The following is a 16,068-nucleotide window of genomic DNA, read 5'->3' as shown; positions in this document are numbered from 1 at the left end:
CCCACGCTGCACCCCAGTCCTCTGCCCCAGCCTTGAGCCCCTCCCACATACCAAACCCCTCATCCCCAGCTCTGTTGGGTCGCGAGCAACAGGAATTTTCTTCAGCTGGGTCACCAGAAAAAAAGTTTGAAAACCACTGTGGTAGGCCATTCCATTGGTTCTACTGCATAGCTTCTCCAAAGTAGTAGCAGAGTGAGAAGATTAATTTCACAGTTGCTCTTCAGAGCCTTGGGTGCAGCCACGAAACTGACAAGAAATTATGCTAAAAACATATAAGCAGCAACAGGTTCTAATTGTGGGGAAAGGGGTTTGGAAGGGAGAGAATAGCACTCTGCACTTCTCTGCAGATTGAAGTGGGTTACTTATCATTGTTGCTCCCTCATCTTTGGTATTCTTTGTTTGCTTTCCTTTTGTTAGTAACTTAAGTGTTACGGCATGAAGGTGCCCACTAGAACTTTTCAATCCCTGTTATATGGTGTAAACATCAAAGTTACCATTGTTACTCTTTGCAGCTATGAATTATAGTACTTTGAGCTTTTGATTATGGCAAAAATGTTGCTGATTGTTGCAGAATCAGTGTGACTGTGGAATACTTTTTGCCAAATTTGCAACAGCTCTGTCTATAATTACCCAGATCCTTCAAAAAAGCCCCACTACAGTCTGCCTTCCCAATTGTAAAAATAGAAATTCAGTTTTATCTAAATTAAAAGGAAATTAAAATAATTGTAGGTACAGACCAGTAGGCTCTCTAGTGGGTAGGATTAGCTTTTCCATTATCAGTCCTATTTTTCAGTTACACCTCTACCTCGATATAACGCGACACAAATTCAGATATAACATGGTAAAGCAGTGCTCCTGTGGATCAAAGCAAGTTCAATATAACGCAGTTTCACCTATAATGCGATAAGATTTTTTTGGCTCCCGAGGACAGCATTCTATCAAGGTAGAAGTGTATAAATAACTTGATCAGAAACATGTCCCTAGACAGAACTTGGTAAACAATCTGTAAATCCAGGAACAAGTTTGTTTTAGAAGTGTATCTGTTTTTTTCCATTTTAGCACTAGTATCTGCTACAGAAGTCAGGCCCCATTCCACTTTGCTGAAGGGGAAGAATGGTCCAGTGGTTAGGGCATTAACCTAGGACTTGAACTGAAGCCAGGTCTCACTTGCTGCTCCAGACTTCCTATGTAAATTTGGCCAAGTCACTTAGCCCATCTCTGTTCCCAATCTGTAAAACAAAGATAAATAGTACATCACAACCTCACAAGGGTGTTGTGAAGATTAATACATTAAAGATTGTGAGGCACTTGGATACTATGGTAATGGGAGCCATATAGCTACCTTAGATTTGAGCGGTGAGTGGTGCTCTATAAATGATTTTTAAACTCTGCCGAAGAGCTTTTCCACAATATGAGCACAGATAAATGTTACATCTACAATTACATATATAAATTGTTATATGTATACTACTTTATATGTTTATATTTATTGAAGACCTAATTCTGCATTCTTTGCAAATCTTAACATCCATTGAAGTCAAGTGATATTTATCAGGCCCTAGACTGGCAGGAATTCAAGCAATCCTCAAATATGCACGTACTTTACTTTACTCATGTGAATAGTTCCACTGACTTCAATGGGGCCACTAACACAAGCAGAAGTGTACACATTTGTAAGCGTTCATAGTATTGGCAGATACATTTGTATTGTACAACTACAACTCAAGTTTCCCTGCTTATGAAGGTTGCCTTGTTTGAGAGACTGACTGATCTGTTACTAGTTTTGTTAATTGAAATGGAACACAGTTTACAGATTTTAAGTGTGGCTTATTAATATTTAAGGGGTGATGATTATAAGAGCCATGTGAAATGTATAAGTGAAGATCAGAAATATGGTGGCAAGGGTTATGAAGCCAAAGCTAACAAAGGAGATGTTAAACAACAGGAGTGGATCCAGGTAACACTTTTAAAAATATATATTTAATGTTCTTTTCTTTCTGATAACTTTATTTCAGAAAACCTTGTATACTAAAAACATAAATACTAATTCATATTGGGAAAATAAACGTACAGATGTTTTATTGTAAATAGCAATGCATGTTCCGAAAAATGGCCTGAAGAGAAGAGCAGACAAGCCTGACACTCTTAACATCTTGGAGAAGAGGATACTAAGGGGGGGATTATGATAGAGGTATATAAAATCATGAGTGATGTGGAGAAAGTGGATAAGGAAAAGTTATTTACTTATTCCCATAATACAAGAACTAGGGGTCACCAAATGAAATGAAGTCCATTAATGGCTATTAGCCAGGATGGGTAAGGAATGGTGTCCCTAGCCTCTGTTTGTCAGAGGGTGGAGATGGATGGCAGGAGAGAGATCACTTGATCATTGCCTGTTAGGTTCACTATCTCCTCAGGTAAGGAGTTCCACAAGTTGACTGTGCGAAGAAGAACTTCCTTTTATTTGTTTTAAACCTGCTGCCTATTAATTTCATTTGGTGACCCCTAGTTCTTGTATTCTGGGAATAAGTAAATAACTTTTCCTTATCCACTTTCTCCACATCACTCATGATTTTATATACCTCTATAATATCCCCCCCTTGTCTCCTCTTTTCCAAGCTGAAGAGTCCTAGCCTCTTTAATCTTTCCTCATATGGGACCCTCTCCAAACCCGTAATCATTTTAGTTGTCCTTTTTCTGCACCTTTTCTAGTGCTAGTATCTCTCTTTTGAGGTGAGGAGACCACATCTGTACCCAGTATTCGAGATGTGGGCGTATATTTTATTTATACGCCCACATATATTCTCAGTCTTATTCTCTATCCCCTTTTTAATGATTCCTAACGTCCTGTTTGCTTTTTGCTTTTTTGACTGCCTCTGCACACTGCGTGTAGCTAAATTAGCCCCCATCATATTGTATGTATAGTTGGGGTTATTTTTTCCAGTGCGCATTACTTTACATTTATCCACATTAAATTTCATTTGCCATTTTGTTGCCCAATCACTTAGTTTTGTGAGATCTTTTTGAAGTTTGTCACAGTCTGCTTTGGTCTTAACTATCTTGAGCAGTTTAGTATCATCTGTAAACTTTGCCACCTCACTGTTTACCCCCTTCTCCAAATCATTTTATGAATAAATTGAATAGGATTGGTCCTAGGACTGACCCTTGGGGAACACCACTAATTACCCCTCTCCATACTGAGAATTGACCATTAATTCCTACCCTTTGTTCCCTGTCTTTTAACCAGTTCTCAGTCCATGAAAGGACTTTCCCTTTTATCCCATGACAGCTTAATTTACCTAACAGCCTTTGGTGAGGGACCTTGTCAAAGGATTTCTGGAAATCTAAGTACACTATATCCACTGGATCCCCCTTGTCCACATGTTTGGTGACCCCTTCAAAGAACTCTAATCGATTAATAATACATGATTTGTTGCAAACTAAGTGTTTGTGTAGACAAGCCTTAAAGCCGCTATCCTGCAGAGCACTGAAACCAGTATGTAACTTTAAGTATTTAAATAATCCCATTGATTTGAATGGGATTACAGATATCCTTGAAGTTATTTGTGTATTTGAGTGAATAGTTAGAACAGGGCCTGAATTTGTAGTGGATGGTGGCTTGAAGACGGGCACTAGATTTGTAAAAAGTACTTACTATTTAAGTTACCAAAAAAGTAGGATAGTTTTACAGTGCCTCCCCATTTATCTGGTGGTCCTGAGAGATGCACAAAACCTTTGGGGGGAGGGAGGGGAACCTGTAAACTGTCCAGTGTCTATTGGTTATGCTTTTAATTTGGAAACCCACTGTGCAGGTTTGTCAAAGACAACTGCTCCCCTTCTTTTAAAAGGCTGTGACATTCTGGAGTGCTTTATGAAGAGACATCCAGCTGGCATTCTCTTCTAGTACAACTCACAGGGTATAACCAAACTTTAGTGTAACAAAGTTCTCCAGTGTTATCTAAAAGTAGGACAAGTAGCATATTTGAGATCACAGCTGAGCTAGGTGGTCCTCCCCCCCCCCGCCTTTTTACCAGCGCATGATCTGAAAGCGAAGATGAGCTATATAGTATGTACATTTAGTATACAAGTAGTGGAATAGCTTACCTTGGCCGGGCTATTTCTGAATTTCATTTTTCAAACTTAGTGCATCAGTCATGTTTCAGCTTAGCTGTAAAGTGTGTAAATGATTCATATCACTTTCTGTGGGGTTTTTTCCCAGTGAATTTTAGAACAAAAAACTCAAGAATTGGTGTTTCTCGTGCACTTTTTGTAATACTATAGCATTTTCAGAATTGGCTGTATAATCTGTCTAAATATAAAGATGGCAAATACTAGACTGTACGCTAAATGGTTTGCAGATGTTATTCAAGGTACTCTGTATTTCTGATCGCATCTTGCATCTGACTTTGCTAGTTAACTCAGTGCTCCTTTGACAAGTTATTTGGTTTCTTTCTTGCAGAAGATTCATGAAGTAATAAAGAAGCCAAACATTAGCCCCAAAGTGAGAAACATCTTGGAGCAAATGCACACCTATGACAATATTCCAAGAAAAAAGGTCAAATTTCAGGTATGATTTTAGAGACAAGTAGTGGATTTGAAATTAGGACTAATGGATTATACGCTCATATGTGCCACTATCTTGTTACCTGAGACAAGTTGCTTAACCTGTCTGTACATCTGTATAATTGGCAGGTAGGGGAGAATAACTGTCTGCCTGAGACTTACTTAATATTTATAGAGCATTGATCTTTGGATGAAAGGCCTTCTGTTTATGTAATTTTTATATAAATTATTATTAGTCAGACATGTTGGATAATTTGTTGGGTTTGGAGCCCTATAAGTGCAAATTCCCCCTCTGTAAGTCTCTCCCCTCAAACCACACACTTTAATATTTCTCCATTTGCTGTTTCTGCCAACTTACACATTCCCCAAAACACCTCAGAACATTGCAGTGATCTTTCTGCTAGACATTGCTCCTTCCAGAAACCTTCATTGCCGTTCAGGGCTCTAATTTGTATTCCTCCAAATGACACCTTATTGAGCTGCCACTAGACAACTATTTTTTTTCTTCTGCTGATAGCTCATCTTAATTGATTAGACTCTTACAGTTGGTATGCGTACTTCCACCTTTTCATGTTCTCTGTATGTATAAATATCTTCTGTGTGTTCCATTCTGTGCATCCAAAGGAGTGAGCTGTAGCCCACGAAAGCTTATGCAGAAATAAATGTGTTAGTCTCTAAGATGCCACAAGTACTCCTGTTCTTTTTTGTGGATATTTTATATAGCATCCATAAAGAATAACAGACATGTCTGGGATAAGCGAGCATGTTTCTCCTACTCCATGCCTCAGTTTGTGTGGCTGATAATGGACAATACGTATATTCAGGTTCAGGAAACAGGAGCTGTGGTGAAACTTCTTGAGCTACCACAGCAGAGGTGAACATTCAAGTAGCTTTCTGAGGAACCAGTGATTTCAGGTGGAGTGAATGGTATTGTCTGGGAAGATTGCAACGTAATATACCAAAGCTATAGAGATCAAAAACTTGAACCGTGCAATGTCACTTCAGTAGTCCTTTCCTGGGACAAATGAAATAGTACGTTGCAATGAGGAAACCTTTATGGCCACAGCATTAAAGCCCTTTTTAAAAAAAAAAAAAATCTGCTTCTGCTGATTTCTCAGAATATCAAAAGAAACTTCCTGCTGTACTTTCCTCTGCAGCAGGAACTCCTGAGACAGCTCCAACAATCTTCTAAACAGATGCATGTGAAACTTATTTGCATTTTAATAATCTGTGACAAACTAAGGAAATGACCTTGGAGTGTGCTCACCTGTCCATATTGGTCGGCTCCAGCATAGGCAGGTATTGGCAATGAACCCTTAAAGGGTATAAAAAAAATCAACTCTTTAACAAATGTCATTGCCATTTACTGACTTCAGCTAAAAACTAATTGGAGATAATTCACCCATATTTCTAGTTTTAATCCAGATAAGATTTACATCTTCTTTCTTGCCCTCCTTGCTGTCCAACAGTGTGTTTTTTTGGGGGGAGGGGCGGGGTTCTCATTGCACCTGGGTTCACACTGGTGTGTGGGTTGGGAAAGGGCTGTGTTGGCTCACTTTAAGATAGTCTTTAGGTTTTTTTATTTTTAATCATCTGCAGTCACCCCTATCAGTCAGAGGCCACCTTTGCACTTATCCAGTTAGTTATTCTTTAAACCATACATTCTCCCTACTTTATTCCTTTTGGCCTTAGGCTTCAAAATAATGAGTTATTTCTTCTAACATGCTAGTCATGGCCTTTCTTTACAACACACACATATTTCCTTAACCAAACTTCAGTTAATTTTAATTCTTTAATTTTATACTTTATCCTACATAGGGTTAAAAAGTTAAAATTGAATGCCTGTCACTTCTCATTTCTACTATTCTTTTTCTGCACAGAATTGGATGGTGAACAGCTTTAATGTTGACAATAGTGCTCTGCAAGACCAGGTGTGGGATATCTTTTCTGAAGCAACCAGCAACGTAAGTCAAATCAAAGCCACAGAATCTTTCAGTAAGAATACAACAATAGGGCAACAGGGTGGAGAACCTTCAAGACTCCTATTGGAGACACTAAGTACTGTATATTAGTGAAGAGTCATTCCTGGTGTCCAAAGAAAATATGGAGAGTACATGAGACTAAACTTTTGCTAATCTATGGTGCAATGTATTGCTGATACAGCATAGCTGGGATATGCACGACAACCTCTGAAGGTAAGCTATAGGCAGTGATTGCATCATGGTAATAGGAAGGTATGTGTAAACTTCTTATCCCAGATTGCTTTTTCTAATAAGGAACAGAAAATCCACTTTCAGATCATTACTACTCCAATCGGACATCTGTGTCCAGTAATATTTTTGCACATCTTTTTTCCATTGTAACTGAAAGTATGTATATTGTTTCATTTACCCACCCATTGGAGTGTTCTATTAACTCATTTTATAAGTGCAATTTTAAAATTTGGATTTTTCTATTGAAAAAGAATAGTTCTATTAAATATAAATGTTATCTAATGCATTTTAAGATTAATCATTCTTTTCCTAGAGGCACAGCTTCATTAAGATAAATTTAAGGTTAAGAATATCAATAAATTAAGGGTAAAACATCATAGGTATGTCTCAACTGTCCCCCAGTCAAGTGTTCTAAACCTAGGAAATTCAGAGTTAAGGTTACACTTAAAAAAATCCAAACATATTAAGAAATGCACCGTTAAGACAGCCAAGCAACTCTAACTCTGCCCTGTAGTGATGTCATGCAATAACTGTCAGAGTACGATTTAAGGCATTTTTACTGTTTGTGGTCCCAGATACTCATTTTTTTTTCTTTCTCCCTTTTTGGCCTCACTGCAGAGCAGTAAGAAGTTTGTTACTCAAAGTGCAAATGCTGTAAATTTGGAGAGTGTGTGCTCGTGTCCTCATACAAAACGCAACGGTGAATCCATGCTTTAAATCAGGGATCAGCAACCTTTCAGATGTGGTGTGCCGAGTTTTCAGTTATTCACTCTAATTTAAGGTTTCGTGTGCCAGTAATACATTTTAACCTTTTTTAGAAGGTCTCTTTCGATAAGTCTATAATATATAACTAAACTATTGTATGTAAAGTAAATGAAGCTTCTTAAACATTTTTAAAAACCTTATTTAAAATGAAATTAAAATGCAGAGCCCCCTGGACCAGTGGCCAGGACCTGGGCAGCGTGAGTGCCACCTTTTGGCATGTGTGCCATAGGTTGCCTACCCCTACTTTAAGTGCAAAATGGAACTCAGTCTTGCTTATAGAGTTGTAACCAGCAACTCTCAACATTTAAAAAAAAAAAAAAAAACTTTTATCTATGTGAGCTGGATGCTCCCAATTTGTTTAATATTCTGATTTGCTTAGCTGTTGCCAACACCTTCTGTCTCTCATAGAGAAATATCTTTACCTATTCACTATTATATTGTAATTTAGGAACTACCCTCTGCCTGGACTTGCCTCGTTCTAATCTGATGTTCCCTGTTGCTGTTTGCCTGAGCTTCACAGCACTCCCATCTGCCTGGAAATTTTGCTGCTTCAATGAAAAAAAGACCGTTACTCACCTTTGTAACTGTTGTTCTTCAAGATGTGTTGCTCATATCCATTCCAATTAGATGTGCGTGCGTTGTGTGCACAATCATTGAAAGATTTTTACCCTAGCAACACTTGATGGGTCAGCTGAGGCGCCCCCTGAAGTTGGCGGCCTTATGGCGCCGAATATATGCCCCTGCTGACCCAACGCCCCCTTAGTTCCTTCTTGCCGGCTACTCTGACAGAGGGGAAGGAGGGCGGGTTTGGAATGGATATGAGCAACACATCGCAAAGAACAACAGTTACAAAGGTGAGTAACCGTCTTTTCTTCAAGTGCTTGCTCATATCGATTCCAATTAGGTGACTCCCAAGCCTTACCTAGGCGGTGAGGTCAGAGTAAGATGTCACGGAGTGAAGGACTGCTGAACCAAATGCAGCATCACCCCTGGACTGCTGCACTATCACATAGTAGGAAGCAAAGGTATGTACTGATCAAGTTGCTGCCCTACAGATCTCCTGTATGGGCACATGAGCCAGGAAGGTGGAGGACAAAGCTTGAGCCCTAGTAGAGTGGGCAGTAAGGTGCGTAGTTGGGACACCAGCCAAGTCATAGCACGCACGGATGCATGATGTAATTCAGGACGAGATGTGCTGTGAGGAGACCGGGAGGCCTTCCATCCAGTCTGCCACTGCTGTAAACAGCTGGGTCGTCCTCCTAAAGGGTTTAGTTCATTCGATGTAAAAGATGAGGGCCCTGTGAACGTCTAGGGAATGAAGCTGTTGCTCTTATCGAAGCTTGCAGCTTCGGGTAGAAGACCAGAAGGAAGATGTCTTGGTTGACATGGATAGCAGACACCACCTTAGGAAGGAAGGAAGAGTGTGGTCGCAGCTGTACCTTGTCCTTATGAAACACCATATATGGTGGGTCTGACATGAAGGCTCAAAGTTCCAACATACATCTCGTCGAGGTTATAGCGACAAGGAAAGCTGTTTTCCAGGAAAGGTACAGAAGCGAGCAAGTGGCCATCGGCTCGAACGGGGCACCCATGAGCCTGGCTAGGACCAGGTTGAGGTCCCACGTAGGAGCCGGATGCCGAATTTTCAGGTACAGACATTCCAATCCCTCGAGGAACCTGCTGACCATGGGATTGGAGAAAACCAAGTGCCCAGTTTCACCAGGGTGGGAGGCAGAAATTGCTGCTAGGTGTACTTTGATGGATGAAACTGCTAGGCCTTGCTGTTTCAAGGACAAGAGATAATCTAGAATGGTAGGTACTGGCACCTCCAAAGGGGCAGTATTGCTCAGGGCACACCAGCAGGAGAAACGCTTCCACTCAGCCAGATACGTTGACCTAGTAGAGGGCTTTCTGCTAACCAAGAGAACATGCTGCACCGAGCAGGAGCAACGTAGCTCAGAGTATTAGCCATGCAGCATCCATGCTGTGAGATGGAGGGATTGCTGGTCCGGATGACGCAGTTGGCCGTGCTCCTGAGTGATCAGGTCCAGCCACAATGGGAGTGGAATTGGTGTGGTCACCGACAGATCGAGGAGTGTGGTGTACCAATGTTGCCTGAGCCACACTGGGGCAACCAAGATTAAGCGGGCCTTCTCTCTTTGCAATTTGAGAAGGACCTTGTGGACCAACGGGAATGGAGGAAAGGCGTAGAGCAGATGGTCTTTCCACAGCATCAGGAAGGCATCCAATAGGGAGCCCGGGGAGCGCCCCTGGAAAGAGCAGAATACCTGGCACCTCCAATTCTCGCAAGAGGTGACAAGGTCTATGTAGGGAAACCCCCACTTCCGGAAAACAGAATGGATAACGTCTGGGCGAATCGACCACTCGTGAGCCAGAAAGGATCCGCTGAGGCGATCTGCCAAGGTATTTTGGACTCCCAGGAGAAACGACGCCACTAAGGTCAATCAAGTGCAGAATCGATCATAGCCCACGGTGGAAAGTGATCGATTCTGCATAGGTGGAAAGTGGTCCAGCTGCCCTAGGTCCTCCATGCTAGGGGCATGGGCCTGAGCTGAGGGTAGGGCTGTTGCTCTGAGCCCCCGGGCGGGTGGGGGGCGACTGACAGTGGCTTCTGGGATTCGATGTTCCGAGTGGGCAGACCGAGAAGCTCCCAATGGGATGCCTTGGGCCTGATGGTATGCCCAAGGGGTCCAAAAGGACCATTGTGGGGGTCCCTGAGCAAAATCCTGCCCCTCATCGTGCCATTGGCTAGCATCGTCCGCATCTTGGTAATGGATGCGGTAGCCATTCTCCACTTGGGACGACCTCGAGTTGGGGTAGGAAGGCCAAGGTGGAGCCAGTGCAACCCAGCATGAGTGATCGTCATGCATTGTTAGCCCACGCCGCAGGGATGGAGATCAGTGCCGCGGTCTCGAGCGGTACCGTAATCTGGACTGGGACCAATGGTTGTATCGTGGCCAGGAGGTAGGTCTTCATCCAGGTCCAGATCTATGGGCGGAGCGGTGCTGGGAACGACTCCAAGGAGACCGGTGCTGGGATCGGTGCCGGGAGCTGGACCAGTACCGATCATATCGGGAAGGAGATCTTCTTGAGGTGGAGCAGCGCTGCGAGCACAACCGGCGCTGAGATGGTGATCGGTGCCATGGAGGAGACCAGCTTCTGCATTGGGACCATGACCTGGACTGCAACCAAGATCGGTGCCGACCCTTCTCACTCTGCAATGGAGGGTACATCATGGAGGGCTTCCCTATCGATGGAGCAGCCTGCACCGGCAGCACCAAAGTTTGTGACTGTCCCGGCTCGATGCAACGGAGAAAGTCTCTGGGTGGAAGGCAGGCCGAGCTCAACCACGGTGCTCACTGTGAAGCTTATGTGCACCGGACTCAACAGCGCTTGCAGCACCGGAATCGATGGTGCCAGAGTTGGAGCCTTCGCAGGACGGTCCAGCATGGGACGCTGCTCCAAAGGGGGCACAGGCAGTGCCAGCAACTGTACAGGAGCAGCAGGTTGCTTGTGCTGCTTCCTGGAGACAGCGAGCAGTGCTGCACTGATAACGGTGCCAGAGACATCTGGTGCTGGAGGCGCGCTTTGGACCGACGGCGCTGCATCTCGGCACGGGGCCGGGCTAAGTGCTGCCTTCAAGAGGAGCTGCTTCAAACAAAAGCCCCGCTCCTTTTTTTGTCCAAGGCTTGAATGCCTTACGAATGAGGCACTTATCTGGTGGTTGGGATTCCCCCAGGCACTTCAGACAGGAGTCGTGGGGGTCTCCTGTAGGCATCGGCTTAGCAGGCCTAGCAGGGTTTGAAGCTGAGACCTAGGCATGGGCCAGGTACTGGGAAGGGGAGAAGCCCCTTACCTCCAATCACTATGTACACTAACTACAAAAACTACTATTAGCTACAACTAGAAACTACTAACAACTACGCTATAACAACTATCTACAGTATAAACGAGCTGAGAGCTAGGGAAGTGAAGATCAGCAAAGCCGCGCTCCACAGTTCCAACAACCGTCATGGGCGGTAAGAAGGAACTGAGGGGGCGTTGGGTTGGCAGGGGCATATATCCAGCACCATCAGGGCGCCACTCCAGGGGGCTCCTCAGCCGACCCACCAAGTGTTGCTAGGATAAAAATCTTCCGACGATTGTGCATGCAGCTCGCGCGCACACACCTAATTGGAATCGGTATGAGCAAGCACTCGAAGAAGAAATTAAGTTTATCATTTTGGGACATCTAAAATAATAAACTAATATATTTTGCAAATGCCCACTTCATTCTTCTAAAACCAAAATTAAGTGGAATAACAAATGACAAGCACGCATGTGTTGTAAATTTTAACATTTCAGATGGGGCAGTTAGAGTAAGGCATGTCCTTTAGTTTCAACTGAGATGCATTATCTCCACCAAATAATGCTATCCTCAATAATTGTTTTGTTTGATATATTTATTTATTTTTATTCAGAACATATTTCTCTCTCTCTACCCCCATGGATAATGCAGTAGATCTGGGTGGTATTACCAAATGAAGTATGTGAAAGACATTTTTATTACGATATTATATTTTCCTTTTTTTAAAAAGGGGTCAAGCAAAAAAGAACTAGAGAAACCATTGCAAAAAGTAGGAAGCCAGCCTGTAAAAAGTGAAGTAAACCCATTGTCTACAGAAAACGAAATGACGGCTGATAAACTTGAGGAGAAGAAAAAGAGTAAAAGAGAGCGAAAAGAAGAAAGACAAAAGAACAAAAAGACAGAGAAAAAAGACATGAAATTAGAAAGCCAACGAGAGAACTTTGAAAATAAAAAAGGAAAAAAGTCTAAGAAAGAAAAGGAAGCTACTGAGGATGAAAATGAGGGAACTTCCAAAAGCAATAATGCAGAAAGGAAGAAGAAAAAGCATGAGAGGAATAATATAGCTCAGGTGGAAATAAATGGAAATGGTAATCATAATGAAGAAGAACAAACAAATACAAAGAAACAAAAACGTAAACATGCAGAAGGTATATATCTAGCTCACATTCCATGCAGATTTTAGTGAAGACTGTTTATTTGTTCTTTTTGGCATCTTGAAAACTCAGTAACCTGCTCTGGTAGAATCTTTAACACCTATAAATTATAAATTTAAAAAAAAAAAGTATACAAAGCAACTTAACTTGCATCACATTACAATGTTTTTAATTTTTTTAATTTCAAAATCAGGAAAAATCTTACAGCAAACTCCAATGCCAAGAATAGAAACTTTTTAGTTTTTTTTTTAGTAATCTAAATGTTTTAATATTTCCTCATCATATTTATCTCTCATCCCTCTCCCCTCCCCCTTGTCTAGAAGAACCTTGCACCACAACAAAAAGAATGAAATATATAAAAACATCTGCAACAACAGAAACTGAAAAAAGTGAGGATGCAGCCATGGAAACTGAAGAAATTGGGGATGTAGATAAAGGTATCTTCAAACTTAAAATAGAAGTTTAGACATATATATTTTAGTAAGATAGTTATGTGCTTGTGAAATCAGTCATTAAGTACTGCTATTCATTTGGGGCAAAACTCTGAGCAAAGGGCTGCCTCAGGAGAAGACCATGAACCAGATTGTGATTAATGGCTTGTCTTCACAATGTTGCATCGCTGGGAGAGGCTCTCTGGTCAACTTATCTTACCTTTCTGGGGGAGCACCAAAGTCAACCAGATAGCACTTTGCTGTCAATTTAGCGGGTCTTCACTAGACCCGCTAAATCGACACCCGCTGCATCGATTGCAATAGTGTCAATCTCCCTGTTTTGTTGAAGACAAGCCCTCAGTCTGTTTCATACCTTGTTCCAGGGGAAGTAATCTCTGCGAACCTGATACCTGGTGCAGACTCTTTCTCCTGATTTGTTTTGTTCAGCTGTGCTGGCCACTATCCACAGCACCCACTTCCACCCACCTTCTAGGAATGGGCAACAACAGCCCCACAGAGGCTGCTCTCTTGTGTTCCTACATACTCCCCTGCGCTGGCTACCCGTATTGTAAGAGGAGGTGGCATGTCTTGCGCCCGCTTAGTCCTTCGCATGACGTGATAGCTGGGTCACAAATTGGCCTTATTTTTATTTTTAGCTAGTATATAATGAATCTTTTATTGAGCCCATGTAATTTGGGGATATAGTTTTCACATTTAGAAGTAATACTAATTAACGGCTTCCTAAGTATGCATTATGTGTTAAATTTGCCACTTCTATTCTTAAAAAAAAAAGAAGGGAAAACCCTCAATTTCCTATTTGTGTGTCACATAAGAGCTGAGATCATGCTTTTCACCAGTAGATATATTTATTTTAAGGGCTCAGCTTCTCCCTTTCCCAGGATGATGTCTTGTCATTTGTACTTCCTTTCATGCTGAGCTGGTGTGCTAATGCAACAGGACCCACTTTGGTCAGACGGAGCATTGCACAGAATCTGCTTCATCTGGCAGGGCAGTCATTCAGCATCTCTTGCCTACGGCCTGGTTGGCTCTAGAAAATTAAGTGGGTTAACTGTGTTGCTCAGTGTGTGAAAAATCCCCACACACACCCCAGGAGAGACAGTTAAGCCAACCGAACCCCCAGTGTAGACAGCACTAGATCAATGGAAGAATTCTGCCATTGATCTAGCTGTTGCCTCTTGCGGAGGTGGATTACCTATGCTGATGGGAGAACCCCTCCCATTGGCATAGGTAATGGCTATACTGAAGTGCTGTAGCTGTGCCGCTGTAGCATTTCAAGTGTAGACAAGGCCTGAGTCTGTGTGGTAGGCCCATTCTGGGCTATGAAGGGTGTTCGCTTCAGTCCTGCTGGGGTTTATGGGTTTCCTCCTTTACCCTGGCAGAGTTTGCTGGTCCCTGTCCTCAGCAGATCTGGAAACTCTTTTGGCTCTTAAGTCTCTGAGGGACTGGTAAGGGAACCCAGGCCCACCCACTCCACTGGGTTCCAGCTCAGGATCCTTAAACCAGGCAGGTGGAATCAGGCCTCAGCAACTCCTCCTGCTGTGCTGAGCTTCCTACCTCCCTAGGTTCTATAGGCTTCTACAGCCTGTATATCCAGTCATCCCTTCTCTGGGTGGCTTCACACCAGCTTTCCAGCAGGACTTTCCTTCTCCAGCTTGCTTGCCCCTCTGCTTCCCAGCTCTTTTATTCTCCCAGTTGATTGCCAGGCCAGGATGGGGTCTGTACACCCCATTACAGTAGCTAACCTGAGGAACAACTTGCTTGATCCTTGTGCCAGGGTGGTGATGCTGCTGTGGGTGCAATAATAAGGCCAGGATGGTTCTGTAATTAGTTTTAGCTAGAACATGTGATGAAAAGATGACTTAGAAATATAGAAGAAATGTAATACCATTATGTTTTTAACAATATTATAGGTAAATTCAACTGGAAGGGAACTATCAAAGCTGTTCTGAAGCAAGCTCCAAACAATGAAATTTCAATAAAAAAACTAAGAAAAAAGGTACAGTAGTCTTCTTTTTTTTAAAACCCCTTTTAGTTTGTAAAATAGGTAATTTAAAAGAAAACTATGTGAAAATATACAACTATCCTACATAGACAAAGTCTTTAAGTATATAGTCATATGCCGTTGAATGTGACCTGGTTAATTAGTAAATCGTATAAAAGATTCAAAAATGTTTGATTAAGGAGTTTATTCTGTGATTTTTAAATTGGAGATTCCCCCAATCCAGCAAAACACCACCTCTACCTCGATATAAAACTGTCCTTGGGAGCCAAAAGATCTTACCGCGTTATAGGTGAAAACCATGTTATATTGAACTTGCTTTGATCCACCAGTGTGTGCAGCCCTACCCCCCAGAGCACTGCTTTACCGCGTTATATCTGAATTCGTGTTATATCGGGTGGCGTTATATCGAGGTAGCTGTGTACTTAAGTTTGCAATTTCAGCTTTGAGTTGTAAGTATTAATAGATTTCTTGCTGGATTTTAATTAAGCAATATTATTGAATTGAGACATAATGTGTGTGCATTTTCATGTGGAATGTTTAAGTGAAGTGGAAATAGTTCAAGTTAACAGGAATGATTTATTTATTTTTGTTTTTTTGTGTAGGTTTTATCCCAATATCATGCAGTATCTGGTGAACATCATAAATCACAAGAGGATCTTCTAGTAATATTTAATAAGAAAGTGAACAATAATCCAAAATTCAAGGTTTTAAAGGACAAAGTTAAACTTATGAAATAGAAAATAAGTGGTTTCATAATGATCAAGTTTTACAATTGCAGACTGTCCAAATTGTCCTATCACGTATGCAAACACAGCTTTCACTGACTTCAGTAGACGCTGAGTATGTATCACAGCATAATTTAGCTGTAATTCTATTCCTGGATTCCCCCCTCCTTTTCTTCCCTACACTTATATGTACAACTGAAATTTGGGAATGGTTGCATATGTTTTCAGAAATTTTGATTTTACAGAAAATATATTTTTGGTAGAATGTTTAACAGACATTGGAAAATTGTTGCCTATTCTATTAAAATCCTTTTCATGTTACTGAA

General features: G+C 41.8%; 1 protein-coding gene across 5 annotated transcripts in view; it reads left to right on the top strand.

Annotated features, from left to right (window-relative positions):
* LYAR (Ly1 antibody reactive) overlaps positions 1-16,068 on the top strand; it is a 19,113-nt gene extending 3,045 nt beyond the window's left edge. For 4 of the 5 annotated variants that reach the window (XM_039540545.1, XM_039540548.1, XM_039540546.1 and 1 more), the window contains exons 3-9: positions 1,843-1,957; positions 4,460-4,567; positions 6,444-6,527; positions 12,140-12,557; positions 12,884-13,000; positions 14,926-15,011; positions 15,620-16,068. In XM_039540545.1, coding sequence (XP_039396479.1) covers positions 1,843-1,957; positions 4,460-4,567; positions 6,444-6,527; positions 12,140-12,557; positions 12,884-13,000; positions 14,926-15,011; positions 15,620-15,754 — 1,063 coding nt within the window. In that variant the 3' untranslated portion in view covers positions 15,755-16,068. The remainder of the gene's footprint in view (positions 1-1,842; positions 1,958-4,459; positions 4,568-6,443; positions 6,528-12,139; positions 12,558-12,883; positions 13,001-14,925; positions 15,012-15,619) is intronic. The other variant, XM_039540549.1, reaches the window with a different exon arrangement.

Source organism: Mauremys reevesii, linkage group 5, assembly GCF_016161935.1.
Source record: "Mauremys reevesii isolate NIE-2019 linkage group 5, ASM1616193v1, whole genome shotgun sequence".
In the NCBI taxonomy this organism is placed as follows: domain Eukaryota; kingdom Metazoa; phylum Chordata; order Testudines; family Geoemydidae; genus Mauremys; species Mauremys reevesii.
The sequence above is the reverse complement of the archived record's forward strand: the minus strand, read 5'-3'. Positions and strand labels throughout refer to the sequence as shown.